This window comes from Paralichthys olivaceus, chromosome 19, assembly GCF_024713975.1.
Source record: "Paralichthys olivaceus isolate ysfri-2021 chromosome 19, ASM2471397v2, whole genome shotgun sequence".
NCBI classification, from domain to species: Eukaryota; Metazoa; Chordata; class Actinopteri; order Pleuronectiformes; family Paralichthyidae; genus Paralichthys; species Paralichthys olivaceus.
This window is the reverse complement of record NC_091111.1, coordinates 13,791,936-13,811,456: the sequence shown is the minus strand read 5'-3', so window position 1 is coordinate 13,811,456 and position 19,521 is coordinate 13,791,936. Positions and strand designations below refer to the sequence as shown.

General features: G+C 42.7%; 1 protein-coding gene across 4 annotated transcripts in view; it reads right to left on the bottom strand.

Annotated features, from left to right (window-relative positions):
• Nucleotides 1-19,521, bottom strand: part of fndc1 (fibronectin type III domain containing 1) — a 32,236-nt gene extending 12,715 nt beyond the window's left edge. Inside the window, exons 1-15 of one of the 4 annotated variants that reach the window (XM_069515700.1) lie at nt 19,389-19,521; nt 18,805-18,933; nt 11,971-12,162; nt 10,100-10,168; nt 6,816-7,061; nt 6,560-6,658; nt 6,298-6,415; nt 5,996-6,183; nt 5,337-5,444; nt 4,623-4,811; nt 2,137-4,533; nt 1,887-2,002; nt 1,139-1,250; nt 651-992; nt 73-147 (exon numbers count right to left, since the gene is read on the bottom strand). In XM_069515700.1, the coding sequence (XP_069371801.1) occupies nt 73-147; nt 651-992; nt 1,139-1,250; nt 1,887-2,002; nt 2,137-4,533; nt 4,623-4,811; nt 5,337-5,444; nt 5,996-6,183; nt 6,298-6,415; nt 6,560-6,658; nt 6,816-7,061; nt 10,100-10,168; nt 11,971-12,162; nt 18,805-18,874 (4,321 nt within the window). In that variant the 5' untranslated portion in view covers nt 18,875-18,933; nt 19,389-19,521. Of the gene's footprint in view, nt 1-72; nt 148-650; nt 993-1,138; nt 1,251-1,886; nt 2,003-2,136; nt 4,534-4,622; nt 4,812-5,336; nt 5,445-5,995; nt 6,184-6,297; nt 6,416-6,559; nt 6,659-6,815; nt 7,062-10,099; nt 10,169-11,970; nt 12,163-18,091; nt 18,259-18,804; nt 18,934-19,388 lie in introns of those variants that run through there. The other 3 variants (XM_069515701.1, XM_020097418.2, XM_020097419.2) reach the window with 3 other exon arrangements.

Here is a 19,521-nt window from a genome sequence, read left to right as displayed (position 1 = left end):
GCATACACAGTGCAGTTTAGTCCATCCAGCCCAGTGGCGGTAGGTCGGTCTGAAGCCAAACTCAGCCAATACCTTTCTTAAGAGCTAAAGCATCAGGCACCATGGTCTCTGTAACCATGTAGTCCATTTCCAATCCTGAGGATTCCTCTGTCAGAGAAGCAGAACAAGCTGTAGCATCAATCTAACATTTCTATGTACACATTTCTTACTTGTAAACATACACCCACACATCCATCATTACAAAGAGAATGATATCTCAGAAACTGCATTAAGTTGGCTCTGTCTCCACAGATTAAGAATTTTCTTTTTTGTAGGTTTGACACACCTAAGCTAGATTTAATTGTTAGCTAGCCCTACAACAAATAAAAATAGACTGTATCATCTTTCCTATGAATTTTCACACTCAAAATAACTGCAGCATCAACATGTTTCCTCTCTGGTTTTAATTAATACATCTGTGGCTAATGTAGAATATGGTGAATGATTTGTGATTTAAAATGCATTTTAACTTTTTTTGACTGTCGGCCTTGGCCTAAGCAATATTACAAGTAGGGGTAGGAGGTTTCATTAGTGTATTACCAATATATATTTATACTAATGTTTTATGATTATAACTTAAGTGTGTTGTGAATTTCAAGGGAAAGACTCACCTTCTGGATAACAGTCTAATATTCCTTCTTGGTCCACCAGTGGATACCCATATTCATCTGTCTTAGCGAAGGTTCCTGGTGGACAGGTTGGGAATATCATTGAGGTGGTAAACTCCTCTGTGGTCCATTCAGGGGTGGTGGGTTCAGGTGTTGTGGTAGGAGCCATGGTGGTGGTGGTTTTGGGTTTGATCGGAGCCCTGAAGCGAGGTAGGTCCAAGCCAAGTAAAGGTTTCCCTCCAACCGTGAGGAGCTTATCTTTGGGGTTGACCACTGGCCGACTGTCTCTGCCATGGCCGAACAGAGCCATACCTTCATTGTTTAGCAGGGGACTGCCCATGTGGTCTGATGGACAGAAACAGAATATTCATTCAATAATCCTTGTCTTAAACTGCAAGATAATATTGAGAATGGAAAAAGGTTTTAATTTTCACATTCAGTGTGTATACAGTATGTTTTAATATAATGTAAGATTTAATGAAGTATATTACCAAAGATTGTGCGTCCATCCTCGCCAAGAATGACTCTCTTGGGTTTGCCATTGGAGTCCTGGAGAACTTGTCCATCCTGGTTCATAAGAATCCCTCTCTCCAAGTCTACAACCTAGATAAAAAGAAACATTTACCAAACTATACAAAGAAAATGTGACTTATTGGCTCATCCTGACTCATTAATTCACCTGACAATCTGAGTGGGATCAAATGATCAGTGGAGCTTAAAATTTGAAGCACTGAAGAAATGGTGTAAGATTTTGGGAAGTACACTTCATGTTTTGTTCTGCCGAGAGTTGGTTGAGAAAATGAATACCACTCAAAGACCAGGATGTGTCCAAAGGTAAAGAAATGCCTACCAGCAACTCTAAAGATCAATAATCAACATGCTATAGATGATGTATTTAATCCATACAAACAAACAAAATAAGATGGAAATGACATCTTTTGGTTTTATGTGCAAGATAATTTCTTGGACAGGTACAGTTAATTCCTGGAGTCATTATCATAACGTTGCCAGTCCACCAGAAAGACAACCTTCAGAGAGAGCCAGGCTAACTGTTTGCCCCTTTCAAATCTGTATGTTAAGCTACGCTAATCTTCTCCTGGCTGTGGCTTTGTATTTACCATAAGATGTAGCACCAATATTTTTATCTAGCATTTCTAAAATGTTCAGTATTTCATGCTAAAGAGAAGTTAAAGAGAAGTAAATGGCAAGAGAAGTTTAAAGACCATTATACACAGTTACCCATTTGCTTCCATCAGGTCCAGTAATAAACCTTTGACCGACAGCCTTACTGGTTTCATGAGAGGAAGAGGAATCTTTATTGTTTGTTGCTGTCAGGTTGGGTCGACCATTTTTACCTAAACAAATGTATGATTAAAGAAAAGTACAGTGCAGTATCTGAGTGCTTGCTCATAAAAATAATTGCATCATCTGTGTAATGTAGTAGCTGGCAGCAATTCTCAATCTCATGCACTGAAACTACTGAATTTACCATTTCCAGTGACAGCTCCTCCATTGATTGGTTTCCCTCTGATGATGGGATATCGAGACCTACCCCCTTGTCCCCTAAAGCTGTCCCTAGAGGAAGATGAAGATGATGAAGATGGCAGTGTGGACTGGGAGTTTCCTCCATTTATTCCTCCTGTGTTTGTCACAGTAGTACCAGTGCCAGCTTCACGATCTGAGGTCAACACTGGTGAATTTGATGAAGAGGATTTTGATTCTGGTGCTGAAGAATCCAGCCTTGAGTTCTGTGCTGGTTGTGGTCTGAAGGGAAGTCTAGATCCACCAAACTGCCTGTTAGCCAACAGAGGTGAGCGTACCCTCCCATTCACCCCGACACCAGGACGACGGTGAGTGCCAGTCCTGGTTCTGGAAGAAGTGTCCGTTGTATCCACACTCTCATTGTCCTCTGTGTTTCTGTGAGGGTCTGCTGATGTTGTAGCAGGATTCTTTTGGGCAGCTGTGGGGTCTGCAACTTCCTCATTTCTCCCACTGACTTCTTTACTTCTCTCATAGTCCTTATCATTATTGTCATAAGATGTTCCTCTAATAATAGGCTCAATTGTGTCTTTGTGTCCACTTAAAGAATGATGGGAATTTGAAGAAGAGGTTGCTGAAGAAGAGGAGGATGAGGTAGTTGGGTTTCTCGTGTCACTAGTTGCTGTATTTTTATCTGTCAAAGACGGCTTAATCGAGCCAGCCCCAACCCCATACTTAACTGAGTCATGAGTGGAAGGAGTCTTCAGATCTTCACTGGTCTCTTGAATTGTGGACACTCCTGCAGCACCCGAAGCAGCTGAGACCCGAGTGGGGGCCCCCCTCAAGATGGGTCTGCCAGCCCCTACAGAGGCTGACGTCCTTGTCCAGGGGCTCCTCCCGTCCTGTCTGGAAGATGACACCCTTGTTCCTGAATTGAATCTGCCTGGATAACGACTTGCTAGCCAAGGGAATTTTTCAGCCAAGGAGGTACTAATTCTGGTTCGAGAAACCACAGGTTTTTCATCAGTTCTCTCCTCCTTTGTTGGCTCCTCGTCTTTGGCTACTTCTGTATCTGTGTTTTCATTTCTCTCGTATGTCGTCTCCCGCTCTGGTGATGTGTGTGAAGTCTGTGAATTGTGCGTGTTGTGAGAATTTGCAGAGCTTTGAGATCCTCTGTGTGATGTTGACGGAGAAGAGCCTGATGTGGCTGCAGTGGATGGTTGCTGTGAGCTGCCATGTGACCTGGACTGTGAGCTGGTCTGCAATTTGTCAGAGTGATATGAATCAGATGTTGTTTGGCTGTTGGACGCCCTTCCTGAAGTTGACTTTGATGTTGTTGGATTGAAAGTATGTAATGTTTTATGGTTTTCAGTCTTTTCTGGTGTTGTTACTGAAGCGTGTGTGTTTGATGTTGCTTGGGTTAGAGTTCTGCTTGGTAAATTCGACTGTGATGTGATGGCAGGTTTGTTACCATTAGGGATTCGAGTGGAATTCCCTCTAAACAAAATTCCAGGTTGTCTTCGTCCGTAACCTAAACCAAAACTAGACCCACTCGGACGCCCTCTACCTAAAGCTGTGGTCTCTGACTGCTGTGAACTATCCTCCTTTGGAGTGGAAGGTTTGTTATATCTCATACTGGTCTTATCGTAGGTGTCTTTACTCTCTGGGTATGTAGAAGCTACATAGTCCTTTCTACTGGCTGCTGACTCTTGAATATGTGAGGATGATGATGAGGTTGAGTCTGATGAAGAGGAAGTGGAGGGAAACAAGGATGAGGTGGCATCAGAAGAGGAGGCGGCATCAGAAGAGGAGGAGGCATCAGAAGAGGAGGAGGAAGTTGAAGAAGATGAGGAGGAGGCCCCCTTGGATACTTGTCTGTCATGGATCCTTATCTTTATGGGCCTTCTCGGTTGTTGTTTGAGACGAGCAGTAGCTGGTTTAGTTGGTGAGGGTCTAATAACTTTGAGATTGGGGGTCTCAGTAGTTGGTGGCTCCTCATCATAGGCCACATCATTCTCAGGGTCAGGGGAAACATCGTTGTCTGGCTCTTTTGTCTCCAAGACTGTTGTCTCTTCTACTGGAGGTGGTGTTGTGGGTATTGTCTCTTCTTCCTCCTCTTCATCCTCCCTATCTTGGGCCCTTCTTTTGGAGGAACCTCTGTTTCCTGTGTTCCTGACTGAGCCCCTCACAGAGGAGAAGATGCTGTGAAAGGAACGTGACTGGGAGAGTGGGCGTTGACGCCTGTTGACAGGTGCAGCAGGTCGTGGCGGAGGGGTTGTTGTTGGCTCCTCTGGTGCCTCTGTTGTCAAGAGTTCTGATTCGTCATGGTCAGTATCCTGCTTGGAGGGAGTGTGGCTTGTTCTGGGGGTTTCCTTGGTTTTAGAGGATGATGAGGCAGTGCTGCTGGCTGACAGGAGACACAATTGAACACGAATTAAGGATTAAACTATTTTTTATCTAAACATGCTAGTAAAAAACTGAAAAAAAGGTGCTTACATCCTGGCATGGCAACACTGAAGGCCTTGCTCTGTGGTCCCTGCCCCCTCCTGTTGCTGGCCTTAATCTTAAAGATGTATCGGTCTCCTGGTGTGAGGCCATCAACGGTGGCTGTGGTGGTGCTGCCACGTAACGTCACACTCTTCATTCCAAATGGCTTCATAGCAGGAGCATATGACAGGATGTATTCTGTTGGGAGACAAAGCAAAGTCTCAATGGCCCTTGTTTTTCGACAAGCCCAAAAAGCAGACGAAATACATCAATAGTCCTTTCACAATATTCAACATTTGGGAGGACCCAGTGTACTGTTGAGTTTGAGCTGCCTCTCATTTATGGGTCAAGTTTATGGTGATGATAATTTACCCAACAGTCAAAGCTCACAACATTGAATAATCCTGTTGTTACACTTTGACTTGAAACATGAAATTAGCCTCTAAAATGAATAATATGGAGTTTTCAAATCACAAATGTGACAAAGCATATAATTAAACTTTTTCTGTTCCCACCCATCAACCAATCAAATTACAATATCAACACTATCAGTTAGAACCAAAAGCTCATGGAAACTGGAAAACACTAATGTAGTGGGCACTACCACAACAGAATGTGAATGAAATGTTTAAATAAGTTCACAAGTCAAACACCAGGAATATTTATTTACTGATTTCTAAGAAAAAAAACATTCTTTTGACTCTTTAATCCTATGGGTCTCACCTCTTATCCGGCCATTGGGTTCCTCAGGTGGATCCCATGTTGCTACGACAGCCGTTCCTTTCCCTCGTAGTGGCTTGACTTCAAAGTTCTCTGGTGGTCCAGATGGTGCTGGTGAGCGAGGAGAACACGAGTTAGTGGAAAGACACCAGTTAAGGGAGGAGCATCGGGACAGAAACCACAAGCAGCACAGAGGGAGCAGCGGGAGGAAATTGCTGCTTAAAGCATAAAAAAACAGCATAGGCATTTGTGCCAGGAGGCCTCAGCTGAGGAAAGTACTGCTGCCATACATTGTCAGGGACGCCCCCCCCCCCCTCTCATGTATAGAAACGCAGGAGCAGAGCTGAGCTGCAGAGACAGGCAGAAAAGTCTGAAATTTCCAATGAACCTCACCTCAGGAACTGCCTATGACACCGGCTACCAAAGCTATATGAAATAGGATTAATAGGTAGTGATTGTGATGAATTGTCATAAGAAGAAATAGTGGAAAAGAGTGAACAGACACAGCTATGCAAGAATAATTGCTATATTCAAAGTCGATGGAAAAAGCCGTGATTTGGCTCTGTATAGCTGAGTCTATAAAAAGAAAATCACTTTCCATCAGTTGCATTGCTGCCTACAAATTCATACTGCATAAGCAATTCTCATGTGGCAGCACATACCTGACTCAGGGGTCCTCTGAAAGACTGAGACGCTCCACTTGCTATGATTTTCTCCCTGAGTGATTCTGACAGAGAACTCATACATGCCATCAGCAGACAGGGTTTCGATCATCATTCTCCTCTGGGTGCTGTCCTTGTACTCCCAGCGTGCCGATTCACCCTTCTCCCTGTACCTAACTGTGTAGGATCTGAGTTAAGATAGAATGACAGTAGAGAGGGGTTAGGGTTCTTCCTTTGTCTTAAATGGTCTTTGTTTCTCTGTCTGTCTCACAAACCGCCACATGCACTCTAACAGATCCCACCTGGATGCTCCGGGGAGGACTTTCCCCATCTCGACTGCAGGGTCAACCCAGGAGATGAGGACAGACTGAGCAGACATGACCCTGACACTTATGTCCTTAGCCTCGTACTCTGGTGGCTCTGGTCAACACATACACACACACACAAAGGCACAGAGACATAAACTGTTGAGCTTTGTTTTCTTAAAATCCCAAAAATGTATGTTATTTATGGTTTAAAAGATGGGCAGACAAAAGCAAACATTAAATATTAATCTGTGAGTACCTGGTGTGGTTGTTTTGGTTGCGATTGCTCTCCTGGCGGATGCACTATGACCCTGGGCTTTCTGTGCCTGCAGTGACACCACATGAACGGACTCAGATGCTATGAATGAAAAGGGATACCAGGCACGGCCAGGGTTTACACTAAGGACACTAAAGATAATCTACAAACAATATTTAGACATTTAGCTCAATTTTACTGGAACCTAAAATGTTCTTTAAATCTGGAAATTAAGAGTGTGAGATGTGGTTCCTCTTACTTAGTTTCTGTGTGTTACGGTTCCTCTGGTCTGACTGAGGCTTGGTGTGGTGTGGATATCTTCTCTGCAGCAGCGGGGTTCCTGGCAAAGCTCTCTCAGGTTGCCTGGGACCCGAGGAGGACTGTGGTGCCCTCCTGTGTGCCCGGGTATTAGACAAACCCGATGGGCGAGCTGTCCTGTCCACCCTGGTCGCTCGCCTAACAGACGGCTGATTTCTGGCTGGAGTGTGTGGAAACCTGAGTGGACCTGTTGGAGGATGATAACGGAGAGTAAATAGTCGGAGTGCAATTCAGTTCATGACCTATGGTTCATTCATAACCTGTCCCCTGTGTTGGAATTGGCTTTGGGGCCTAACTGAGACATTTAACTGCCATTGAGAATGAAAGATCCGCGAAAGTCACATCTGCTAAGCGATAAACATATAAATAAATACAAATTAGATGTTTCTATAAACACATCTAGTCATGAAACCGCACCGCGTCTCCTGTGATCTGATCTAACTACTGGTGCCCTGCTTCCTGTCTGAAACCCACCCTGGTGGTGAGTCCGTCCTGGTTGACATCACTGTCTCAGGCAGCCACGACAATCCCCTTCTCATCTGGTTGCAGTGCTGCTCAGTGATAGCACTGGCAATATAACAAAAAAAACTCTCCTTTCTTTCCTCTCCTCCCTCTATCCCTCATTTGTATGTTTCTCATAATCACCGTCAGATGAAAAATATCCCATCTGGAGAGCACCATGCAAAGCCGGGTCAGATAGTTGATTTAACAAAGTGGATCTGACGCAACTAAAAGCAACATTGGGATGTTGGGATTCTCCTTTAACAGGTAGACGATGCCAACTGATAACTGTTTTACATGAGAATCAACTTAACACAAAATATTTGCCTAAGCGATTAAAAAAGCAAAGGAGAGGTGTTTAGCCCTGATAGGCTTCTATAATGACACAATATCTGGTGTAAAACAAAGATTATAAAATATGAAGGGGAGTAAAAAGCTCCCAGGAAGAATTAGGTGGTTTGTTTCAGAGACACTAAGAATGCTTTATTCATGTTTTTACATCTCAGTCTCCATCCTCTGCTCTGTCCTGCCAGCACAGCTGGATCTTTTGGATCGAGAAACATTGACTGTTTGTTCGGTGATTCACCAACTCCTCTCTGAAACTTTCTTTTCCTCTCACCTTATTCTGTTTTCATATCTTTATCTCTGCTTTGTTTCTGCACTTGTAGCATTTTGAGGTTCTCTGGATCGAAAGGATTGTTTTCCCTTTCTGGTTGTTCCACTCCTGCCTTCATCTGTCTGCCCGCATGTTTCAACATGTATTTTAAAGAGGGTGTAAAGAGTTAAGGTTTAAGTTAATCAGAGTACTACAAATAAAGACTTGAGTCACTGTTCTGTGCTTTATCCATTCATCTTTTATCTATAACTATCTGTACCGCTTATCCTTTGAGGGTTGCAGGGAGCTGACATTGAGCGATGGGCGGGACAGGACAGCTCGCCAGTTTATAGTGTACAGAGACAAACCATAATTAAAGATAACTGATCCAATGATGTGACTGTCAATCCACACCTGTTTGACCATCTCTCCTCATTCTAGCTCTAACCTCAAACAGAAAAAGATCCATTTGGTTTGAATATGCTGACTTCTCCTTTTTCCTTGTTTTCTTCTTCCTCTCTTTCTCTCTCTGGAAAACTGTCACAGTGCATAGTTTGGCCCCAGGTCATCTCGCCGCCCGCGGACCACTAAACCATTGACTCCACAATGCACTCACTGCCAGATCCTTTCTGTCTTTTCCTGGAAGCTCAATAGTCCGCAGTGTTGCCAGGCTGATCTCCAGACAGAGAGACATACCACTGCTGCAGCAGAGACCACCTCAGTGTATCAGGCTGAGATGCTGTTGTCTTCTCACTCCCCCCTCAGAACCATACCTGAAGAACGTCAGGTATCACCAACTTCAAACGCAAATCTAAACTTGCAAATATGATTTGTTGAGTTTGGGTGTCGCGTAGGATTACATTGCTCAGTTTAGCCACAGTTTCCTTTAACAGCTTCACAAACAGTTCTCAGTGTCTGAGCTTCCCTGGTGGCAGAAATAATGAATTTAATCCAAACTGGCAGAGAGATTCGCTAACTAATGTCTAAGAAACAACTCCAATCAAAATATGAACACTAATGGAAATATCTTTGTCATTTTGTCGACTTAAAATGTTTGACAAATGAGCTAATGTTAACTAAACAGGAACAGGATAAATGTATCTGCTTATTTCCAATTCTGCACAGAAATAAACAGGTAATGATAAAGGTAATTAAGTTTATTTCCTTTTTTGTCTCCATTCCTTAAAACAAATACATATCAAATGTCATATGAAGAGATTAAACAAAGGTTAGATGAATATTAGAGCCGCATTTTCAGTACTGATTGATTAGTTTGTAATTTAGTCTTAATAATGCATTAAAGATTCAGTCTCTCAATGTCCCAAAAGACGCATCACAAGTTCAGACACCAAATTGTTCGTTTTGTCCGTCCATCTATCACTTACAGAAGACAGGTTTATCCTTGAGGGCCATGAGTCCATTATGGTTGAGAAGTAGGTACACCCTGAACAGGCCACCAGTCAACCACAGGGCTGACATGTGAGAACATACTGTTTATGCTCACATTCACACCTACAGGCAAGTTAAAGTTGCCAAGAAACTAGAGCATCTGGAGGAAACCAACTCAGACATGGAGAGAACATGCAAACTCAACACTGAAAGACCTCAACCGGTCTGTCGATGTACAGAGTTAAGTTAAGACTAAGGTATGGATGATGTTGCAATCACGTTGGAGGCCAATACTACACATCTGTCTACAAGTAATTTCCTTTAATTTTATAGTCTACTGAAAATGGTGACAGACTAATAAGTGATAATTAATTACGTGGACACCATTGAAGCAGAAAACTCTAGAATAGATGTTAAATTTGGATCAACGGCAAGAAAAACATGCCTGGTTAAACGAATGGAAAACTATGAGTCACAGAAAAGTGAGTGTTTTGTTCCCTACTTATCTATAAGGACAAAACAAGTGAGGGAATGATGCAAAAGGAGACTGTCGCCCCGAGACACAGCACCGTTAATCATCACCGCATTAGAGCCAGCGGTTTCTTTTATATCCATAATGACGGCAGATCATTTCAGCAAACTGCTTTTCATGGATTTAGCCGGATAGTTTTACATGAATGGATGTGAAGTGAGACCACTCCCATGTGCTGTTGGTGAAGATGTTTTGAGTTCAGGTTTACCTGCTGATGAGTTGTTGACAGGTGCACCGCCCAACACAGCAAAGCCATCCAGGTTAACCCATTCAGGGTCTAAAAAAAGAAACATGAGTTCTTGTGAAACGATGGAAACGAGAAAAGCAGGTAATAAATGATATGAATTTAAAGAGGAATCCACAGATCGACCTGATGAAGAAAAATAAAAAATATACTTGTTAATATTCAAACTGTGGTGACCTGCTCGGATTTAGAACATACAGACTAGAAGTGCATCAATGTGTTTGAAAGTAGCTTTCCTCGTAGTCCAGCAGGGGGCGCTCACTTTGAGTGTCACCTTTGTGTGCCCCCTTGATCAATCAGTAATATTCAGGCAAACTTCAGAGTTTATGTGTCCAGCAGTCCTCTGAGGTCCGCTATAGGTTCAACTGCTTTCCACTCAAAATAGAATTAGAGGAGATACCAGCGAGTGGGGCAACGTGTTCAACTTTATCTCACTGTGAGCGTCTGTTCAGTCTTGATTTTAGGGAAAAGTGACCGGTTTCAATTCATCTCTCAGTCTTTGTTGCTCTAACAGCGGCTGGCCAGTCACTTTAATGATGTGGAGGCAAACAGTGTTGTGTTATTTATGATGACTGCCGCTGCTCTCATGCTGCTCAGGGAACAACAAATGATCTGCAAGGAATTTCTGGAGAGGCAACACTGGAGATGCAAGTCGGTGGGGCCAGAGATTTATGGCAGATGGACCAGAGCTGGAGAGACCACAAGGTCCACCGCAACACACCAGGGGCAAAACACAGAAACCCCCACACTCACATTAAACTCTGCAGATGCATATTTCTGAACACAATACAGGACAATGCATGACTTCATCACTTGGCACCACCCTGTCCTCTGCCACAACCACCAAACATACATACACACACACAATATGTCAAGTGACCACAACACAGGAAGCTGGGTTATAGGAGCTGGGCTGGGTTCAGATGTGGAAAAGAAGGGTTGGCTGCAGACTCCGAGCTGCTGATGAAGATGCCAAGTACAGAGGAAAATGGAATAAGCAGGCCTCCCTGTGTCATGTGTACAGAAACATAAGAACCTGTTAAGTTTTACAAGGCGGAATTAGAAATTACCATAGAAGCTGTTCTAAAAATAATATTCTCCTCAGAAGCCTAAAATAACCTCTGGTCTCACACACACACCACAACAGTGGTTTCTTCCTTTCTGTCTTCCCTGCTGGCAAACATGGAGGACAAAACATTTGATGATGAACAAAGTCATTGATAAGAAGTTTGCACATGTGTGTCCATACACCTCATCTCCTGGCATCTTTGCTTTGTAAACGGCTTTGCTCATCCCCTCCTTATCATTGGCACTTGTTTTGAGAAAGTGCAGAGCTCCAGAATCAAAGAGCTCACCTTTGTAATATAAGCCAAACCTCTTTTTCCCTCTCTTTGTCCTTTTATTTTCATCATACCTCTTTTACACCAGGTATGCACAGGTTTTTTAAAATCCATTAAACCCGCTGAAAAGGCGATTGACTCCTTTCCCACCGCTAGTAGGTTTTTGCCCTGTTTCTGCCCCCTCCCCGATGCGTTATGCTCGAAGTCACGAACACATGAAAACTGAGGCGCTCTCTCATTTCTCTGTTATGCCAAATGAACACATTCACCTGTGTGTTTTGTTTCCATCACTGCTGATTGGAGCAGCTGATAAAAACCTGCAGAGCCATTTGACCTGGGAGTGAATGATGATTGAATCCATTCCCATATCAGACAAAAGCCAGATGTTAGCAGGTGTTAGCAGTGGGATTTTGACCAGTGGAAAAAAGGTGCTTCACAACATCCCCGTGTTGCTCTTGCCCATTAAATTGAACCTTTTCTCTCTTTCTGTCTTACCTACATCCTCCAGTAGATGAGAGCGATTGTCCTTGCCTGCTTTAGCGAAGCGGTGAGACCTCGTGGGTTTGTTGGAGCTGATTACAAAGCGGTCTACGGGTCTTCCATCCAGATGGATAGAAGGCTCCCAGCTCTCCCTCAGGACCTTGTCCACAGTCTGTTTCCCATTGTTTGTCCGCAGGGGCTTCTCTGCTGCAAAACAAAGGACATCTGGATTAATTTGGTCTGTATTAAGTTTATCCAAACAGTCATCAGTTTGCACAGTTCCTCACAGTAAATATAAGGTTGTGCCAGTAAGTAGCCACACTGTTTGAGCTCTGGACATGCTGTTAATACCTATTTCAGCGCCACTATGACAATTTCCTCTCTATTTATTAAAATGCTGCATTTATGAAGCACAATCCAATGTGAAGGGCAGCCCTGAAAAATAGTAACTAATTTAAAATTTGGTAAATAAATGAGGATTTGGTTGTATGCTGAAACCTCAGGACAATAAGAAATCCTCAATTTTTCCATCCTGGCAAGATGTACTCAAAACAACCAAAAAAAGAAACAGTAACCACTGTCTTTTGGAAAGCAACTGTGTCTTTGTCCTTCTTCTTGTTTGCTTGCAAGCACAATGCAATGGTGCCAATTTTCCAAAAGGCAGACATTACAACCAGAAAATAAAAAGAAGCATTGAGGGTGATATTAACACATCAATATAAAACATGAATTTGTCTTGCATGAGAGGAAAAGAAGCGAAATGACCCCAGTTAACATGTGGGAAATAATAAACAAGCACTTGATATATTCGCCATTGCAGACTTGATTTATCACACGTGACCTTCAAAACATGATTGACATTACAATGATGTCCCAATGTAAACCTAAAGTACTACAATTCTTCCTAAAAAGTCAAATAGGGTGCCAAGCTAACATAACTGAACCTGGATATATTTAATACGATTTTTTTGACGGGTCCCGTTCGGAGGTGGGTATTGACACTGTCGGATTGGCTTCACTTTCTGGACCGCCATCAACGTCCATCTTGACCTTGTCTATGGGAATAACACAACTTATTACAACGCTTTATAGAATCTTTTATTCTTGACCAGTTTATGTGGATTCATTTTTCTTTAGTATTACTTAAAATGTAAACTGGTCTATAACAGCACTTTTACCAGAGAGACTGAGTGTGACAAACATCTCAAATATTAAGTATTTGTAAGCTTTGGATAATTAGAGACCACATGCAGTACTTAAACAAATGTAGTTAATGGTTTATTATCATGTTAATCATTCATTGCTGTCACATAAGTGTCAGTTTCATCTGTCCATCTCAGAAACAGTTGCTTCTCATGATGGCCTGTGCTCCCCAAAGGTTTACAGCAGCAGTTCTGTATATACATTCAGCACAAAATCACTTTATCACTGTGAATTCTTGGTGTCTCTAGGTGTGCTCCCAGCTGTTTCTGCACTTCCATTTCTCACATTTAGAAACAACTCAGGACACTCGACAGCTCATCTGAGGCCTGAAGTGTTGTCTCTGCTTATCTTAAAGTTTTGTATGTGCTGAAAGATTGTCTCATCCTTGTTTGTGCTGACTGTAGAGAGCACCACTCTGGCAGCAGGCCTTGAGAGTCAGACTCATATCACACCGTGCCTAGCTCCATGAGTATAAAAATAATAATTTTGTTTCTTTATTTCCTCATTAACTCGGGGCTCCCGTGGAGTCTGTTTTATCAGCTGTCTGTGGCAGTCTCCATTGACACAAGTCTGGAAACACTTCAATCACTCGCACCCTGTTTCCAATAAGTCTGTGTATTACGTAGCAAGGGATCTGCTCGGCTGTCCAGTTATCACTCTGTAATTTGGCCCCTTTGGAAATGTATGATCCAAAAAGCAAAGCAGATATATTTCTGATTAAATCAAGACTCCTTTGAGTCACAACAGATGCACGATGACCATCCAAGAATAAACAGTTTGGGAAGCAGTTTAGCAACATAGTGGATGTAACATCAAAACCTTACGGAGGGAGGTTTGGTTTCAGTGCGTTACCAGGGGAGACCAGAGCAACATTTCTGTGCTGTGTTTGTGAATGTAAAAGACAGACAGTATATGATTGAGTTAGACACTGGAAAGTATTAAGTATGTGAGGAATGAGGGCAAGGCCTGAGGTTCGCTGTATCAAAAGACATAATGATGGCATAATGAAATCATTAGTCAACCATCCAGATAGTTTTGTTTGTCATATATCCTCTTTGAAGGATATTCAGCCCATATGCTCTGTCAAAGATCGACCGACAGACACACACATGTATGTGCATGTGTGGTTTGGTATAAAAAGCATATGCAGGTAAGCCCCGAGGTGAAAGCACTCCTGTAAAAGAAAATACTTGTGCACCTGCAATGTGCTCCACTTTTACAAGCGCACCCCCTCGCCGCAAATTCACAGACGGTGACCCGCCACTCACCCCTAATGAGTTAGCCTCTGACCCGTAATAACTGTCATCTTCAAAGTCCCATCAATAACCAGTGTTTGTAGGGAGCGATGTGTGAGGGGAGAGGAGCTACGTCAGATGTGAGATGCAGTGTTGAGCTTAGATCATCAAATCTGTGAAACCAGATCAAAGTTCTTGTCTGAGGCGTATTTTCCTTCCAACTGCAAGTGATGCAAAAGTTTCCACTTTGCTATTTTTGACATATTTTTTACTTGCTGCAGCAAAAACAAGCCTTCAAAGAGGGTAAAGTATCAGATATGTCTGTGCAGTGTTTCATTGCTGGGCCTCCATGACATGTTTAAATATTTATCACCATGTGTATGGTCTCTTAAAACTTGAAATTCGGTCTAAGTGGTAAGACTGAGGTGTAATTTCAGATTTGAGAATTTAAACCACCATTAAACATTTTCTCTGTCACCACAGGTCAGCAATGCAGATAGTTTTGGTTTGTTTGTCCAGTGTGTGAGTCACCAGTCTGCGATTCCCGCTGCCAAAATTAAATGCGGAATAGAAAATTTGTTGTGGTCCTCATAACACTAAAAGAATTACAGCAACAGAAAAGCATGTCCAGATACAATCGTCCAGTTAGTCTGGATAATCCACAGAACACACCCCTAACCCTAACCACCAAAATTTTTTTATCATTTGAGTAAATAGCCCATGTTTAAACTGTTGATAGTGTATTAAGCAGATTGTCGTGAGTATCTGGAGATGTTATTCTGAAATGAAATTTATGGAGATGAGAGTTTAGTGTTGTTGTGAGCTCCAGAAACAAATTTCCATTCTGCAACATTACTTTGGTTGGAGGCAAAAACTAAACAGATGCAACAAACCAGGGTAAATAAAACCTAATACAGCCGCATGGCAGGATAACTACTTTCAAAGAGTTAGATGAGGAGATCAATATCCCTCTTACATTTTTCTATTTTCTATTTTCATCATCTGTTTTTTTTAGAATTAGTGAGCTTCGGAGGTGGAGGCCATCAGATGTATTTGCAGTCTTTATGGTAAGCTAAGCTAACCGTCTCCTGGTTGTAGATTTGGTAAACGGACATGAGAGTTTTCGCATCTACGTAAGTGTGTGTGTGTGTGTGTGTGTGTGTGTGTGTGTGTGTGTGTGTGTGTGTGTGTGTGTGTGTGTGTGTGTGTGTGTGTGTGTGTGGGGCTACACATTTGTGTTACCTCTTAAGGACGTTTTCTGGCATGAACACTGACCTGGACCAGTAGACTGAATAGGGTTAGACATGAATTGGCCATGTTTAAAGGTTATGGGATAAGATTTGGATTACGCTGTCTAAACTGAAACAAAGTCCAAACAAGGAAAGTTGCCCCCTCTGAATGTAGTCTGTGATTAATTTTGATGCTACATCGGAACAGGACCACACACACATCTAGGTGGGGGGAGGTTGGAGTCAGATGTTGCCAGGGGCTACAAAATTCTTAGTCGTACCTCTATCTTAAACTCCTCCCCCATTGACCTTCAGCAACCTGTGCAGTGATCAACTTTGTCATAAAGACCAGAGGCCATGACCATAGTTCCCCTCCTCACACCAGCACGTCAATCACCAGACTGCCTGACTATATGTTGCTCTCATTGCATTAATGATGCTGCTACAAACATGCATTTGTTGTCAGTGTTGGTGGCCACCCGCTCACGTTCAACAGTATTCTAACATGCCAACATCTACTGTGCTGTGACAAGTGCGTTCCCAGCCCAGGCGGTGCTTGTTTAAACAACTGGAACAGCATCAAGAAATGACATCATGACACGAGACATGCCATCGCTGTCAGGTCTGACAGGCAGCCAAGTTGCAAGTGGGTGGGGGCACTGGATCGAGCTCTGCAAGGTGATGAAGCACACCTAGTATTGTGGAAAATATTAGAAATATCACACACAAGCTGCCTCCGCCTCTCTGTGACTCCAGTGTTTTTTCCCAAGGCAAGAAAAGCTGAAGATAAGAAATTCCTGATACTGAGAACTTTCTCCGAGATCCGTCTTGAGTTGTCCCTGCAGAATTCCAGCTTGTTAAGTAGAGCAGGAAAATTTGAATTCCACTGGCCTGCAAGGACATGATTCCCTCTTTCCCCCCCAACTCCCTAACCCAATTACTACCTCGCTTTCCAGGAGCTGACGGACTGTGGCTGCATGGCAGACGTTGGCATTGTTTATGTTGCCAAAATACAGTGCATTTCTGTTTTCACTTAGGGTCCAGTTACTCCCACAAGCCCAATTTCACCCTCAGTTCTGAAGAATTTGAGAGTGACAAGCTGATGGCATGTGAGCGGAGAAAGTTAATGAGTAACACTCGCCCCTCTCTTAACTACTTCTGTCAAAATGCCTGAGAGGATATCGTTCACTTCCAAACTCCTCAGTGGAGCAGCAGCGGTGAAATGCAGCCCCCAGGTGAGAATGTAAAGTCTTCACCACAAAAAATTGCAGGACTGCTCTGTAAATACTTCCTAAAATGTGGAAAAGAAAACCCAGAGGAAAAAACCACAACAAAAAGCAGCTGCCTATATTCAGAGAAAGCACAATGACCTCATACACTAAGTGCTTGCAGTTGAGAGGGAGTCATATAGAAACTTATAGACAAGTGGAGTGAGCAAGTCATAAATAAAAGAAAGGCCTTTCAACTCAGCCAGAAGGCTTCGTTTACTCCCCTCCGAGACGCCACAGACTTTACGACACTTTTGTTATTTTGGGTATTTTTGCTGTCTGGAGTTTGTAGTTGTCTTTCCTTTTGAAAATTGATTTTACAAACATTACTTGAGAATCTTTAAAACATGTGTGCTACTGTGGTTCGCAAAAACTATCTGCTTGTCCAAAACAAATATACTATTTGACTTATCCCTGGTGCTGACATGTAGAATTCTCTGATGAACTGATACCAGAACCCTGAAGCAGGTTAAATTTTCATGTGAGTTTAAAGCATTTTTGACTCACTTTGATTCATTTATGAGGCATATTTCATCCCTGACTGTACTACCTGATGGCCGATCTGGCACTCAAAGCATGCGGCTCAGAAACACTGCCCAGAGGAAGTTTGACAGACAGAAAACTTGAACCTCTTCCACTTCTATTCTCCCATGAAACTGGAGGCAGATCGTTTATCAGCACCCTCTGCCAGATTAGTCCCCAATTTGGCAAGAAAACACTCAATTAAATAATCTTTGCAGTGACATTTATCACCATTAGTTACTGCAGGACAATCCAGCATCATATTTTCACCCAACACACTCACATCAGTGTTAACAGCCCATACTTTTGTGTAAGTGCTCACTTAAACCTACACTCTAAATTAAATAGGCTAATTCCATTGCAGTGTAAATAGCTGCAATTATTCAATAAATCTGCAATTGGAGGATTTGGACATTTCTAAGTCTCACACGCACAGAAATGCATGTGTACGCGCGCACATAGACATTCATTTTGTTTTCTTTCCTTGCAAAAAACAGTATTGGCATTCTGGGCAAACCCAGTAACTGTCATGCATTATGAATACACAGTCTGCAGCTGTCCTGAAAATCCAACTGGATCCAAGAGGTGAAAGCAAACAGTGGCTCAGCAGTTCTCACAAAAAAAAGTGCAAACCAACCATGCACCTGCTCATGCAAACGGTCAAATGAGTCGCTAATACCTGTCCAGCCGCATCCCGGTGCGCAAAACGTGACGAAAAGTGCGAAAAGCGTCCTGCTTGCGCCTAAAGCCATAGTGAGTGTGGCGCGCCTCTGCTGCGGAGCGACGCACCAGCTGGATGCAGAGGGCTGGGACGCACCGGCCCTGCCCTGCCTCCCCTCCCCTCTGCCTCCGATGGGACAACTGCTCTCACCGCACACTTGCAGCTTGTGTGGATTGAGAACTTGAAAGTCTCACTTAAACGCACACAAATCTAAACTTAATGCTGAATTGGACAGAAAACCAACTTTAAACTACGAAACAAAGTGTTTTCTATGCATGAGAAGAATCAGAGGTTGACGTGATCTTATCTTGTTGAAATACTATTCTTGCTGATATCTAGATATACATGTATAACTTTATTTCTTAACAGCAGCTCACTTCGACCTTTAATGGTGCTTACAGGTTTTCACATATATTTTGGATTTAGAAAAGTAGCAGAAAAAAAACCCCTGACACAATGTCTCCCTCTTCAGGAAGGGGCACTGACCTCATGAGACCTGATGGCAGAGAAATACGACTGTAGATCAATGACAGATTAATTCAGTTATGCTTTGTTGTCTTTGAATGCTCCTCCTGTTTCGTTTTCAAGTGCAGCATTTTATTTAAATGTCTGCATGTAATTGTTATTTTTCATTGCAGACATAAACCTCTGTGGACGCCTTTATGACCCACCTGTCTGTCCTGTCTCATCCTGCGCCAGTCTTATCCTTGCAGACCTGAATAAATATTTCCATGACACCATCCCTGCACCAGGTGTGAGAGAACAGCACTGTGGGCCAACACTCCAACGAATGATCTAATCTGCAGAGATTAAAGTTCACTATTACTTGCAGTTTCCAAGTAATTTGACCACTAGATGGAGCAACAAGCCATAGTTTTGAATATTTAGTTTGTATTCTTATTATACATTGTTTTTGTGTGCCAGTAAGGCTGGAACGATCCACACATGCACACCTGCAGACTCACAGTGGACAACTTTATGGAACTCACATTTTTTTCTAAATGTGAGCTCATCAGTTTTCTCAGTTTTTTTCCCCATTTAATCCGTTGACCCTTAAACATCCAATAAATCCAGCAGCATTACAACAGAGTTGCATTCCTTTAACCCGAGAGTGTTCATAGCTCACAGGTTGAGTCATATCCTCGTTCAAACTGGCAGAATCGGAGCATATGTATGTGGGTGATATACAAGATATGACATACGATTTGGAAAAAGGTCTGAAAATCTATATGAATGTGGTTAGTGATTGGCTCACCTTATTGATTAATTATCTATATGTCAATTTGTGACAACACAAGTTTTTGCTTGTCTGAAGGGGATTTAACTTCAGATCAACATCGCCCTCTGTTGGTTTGGTCCTTTACCTGCAGGAGGAAAAGATGTCAGTC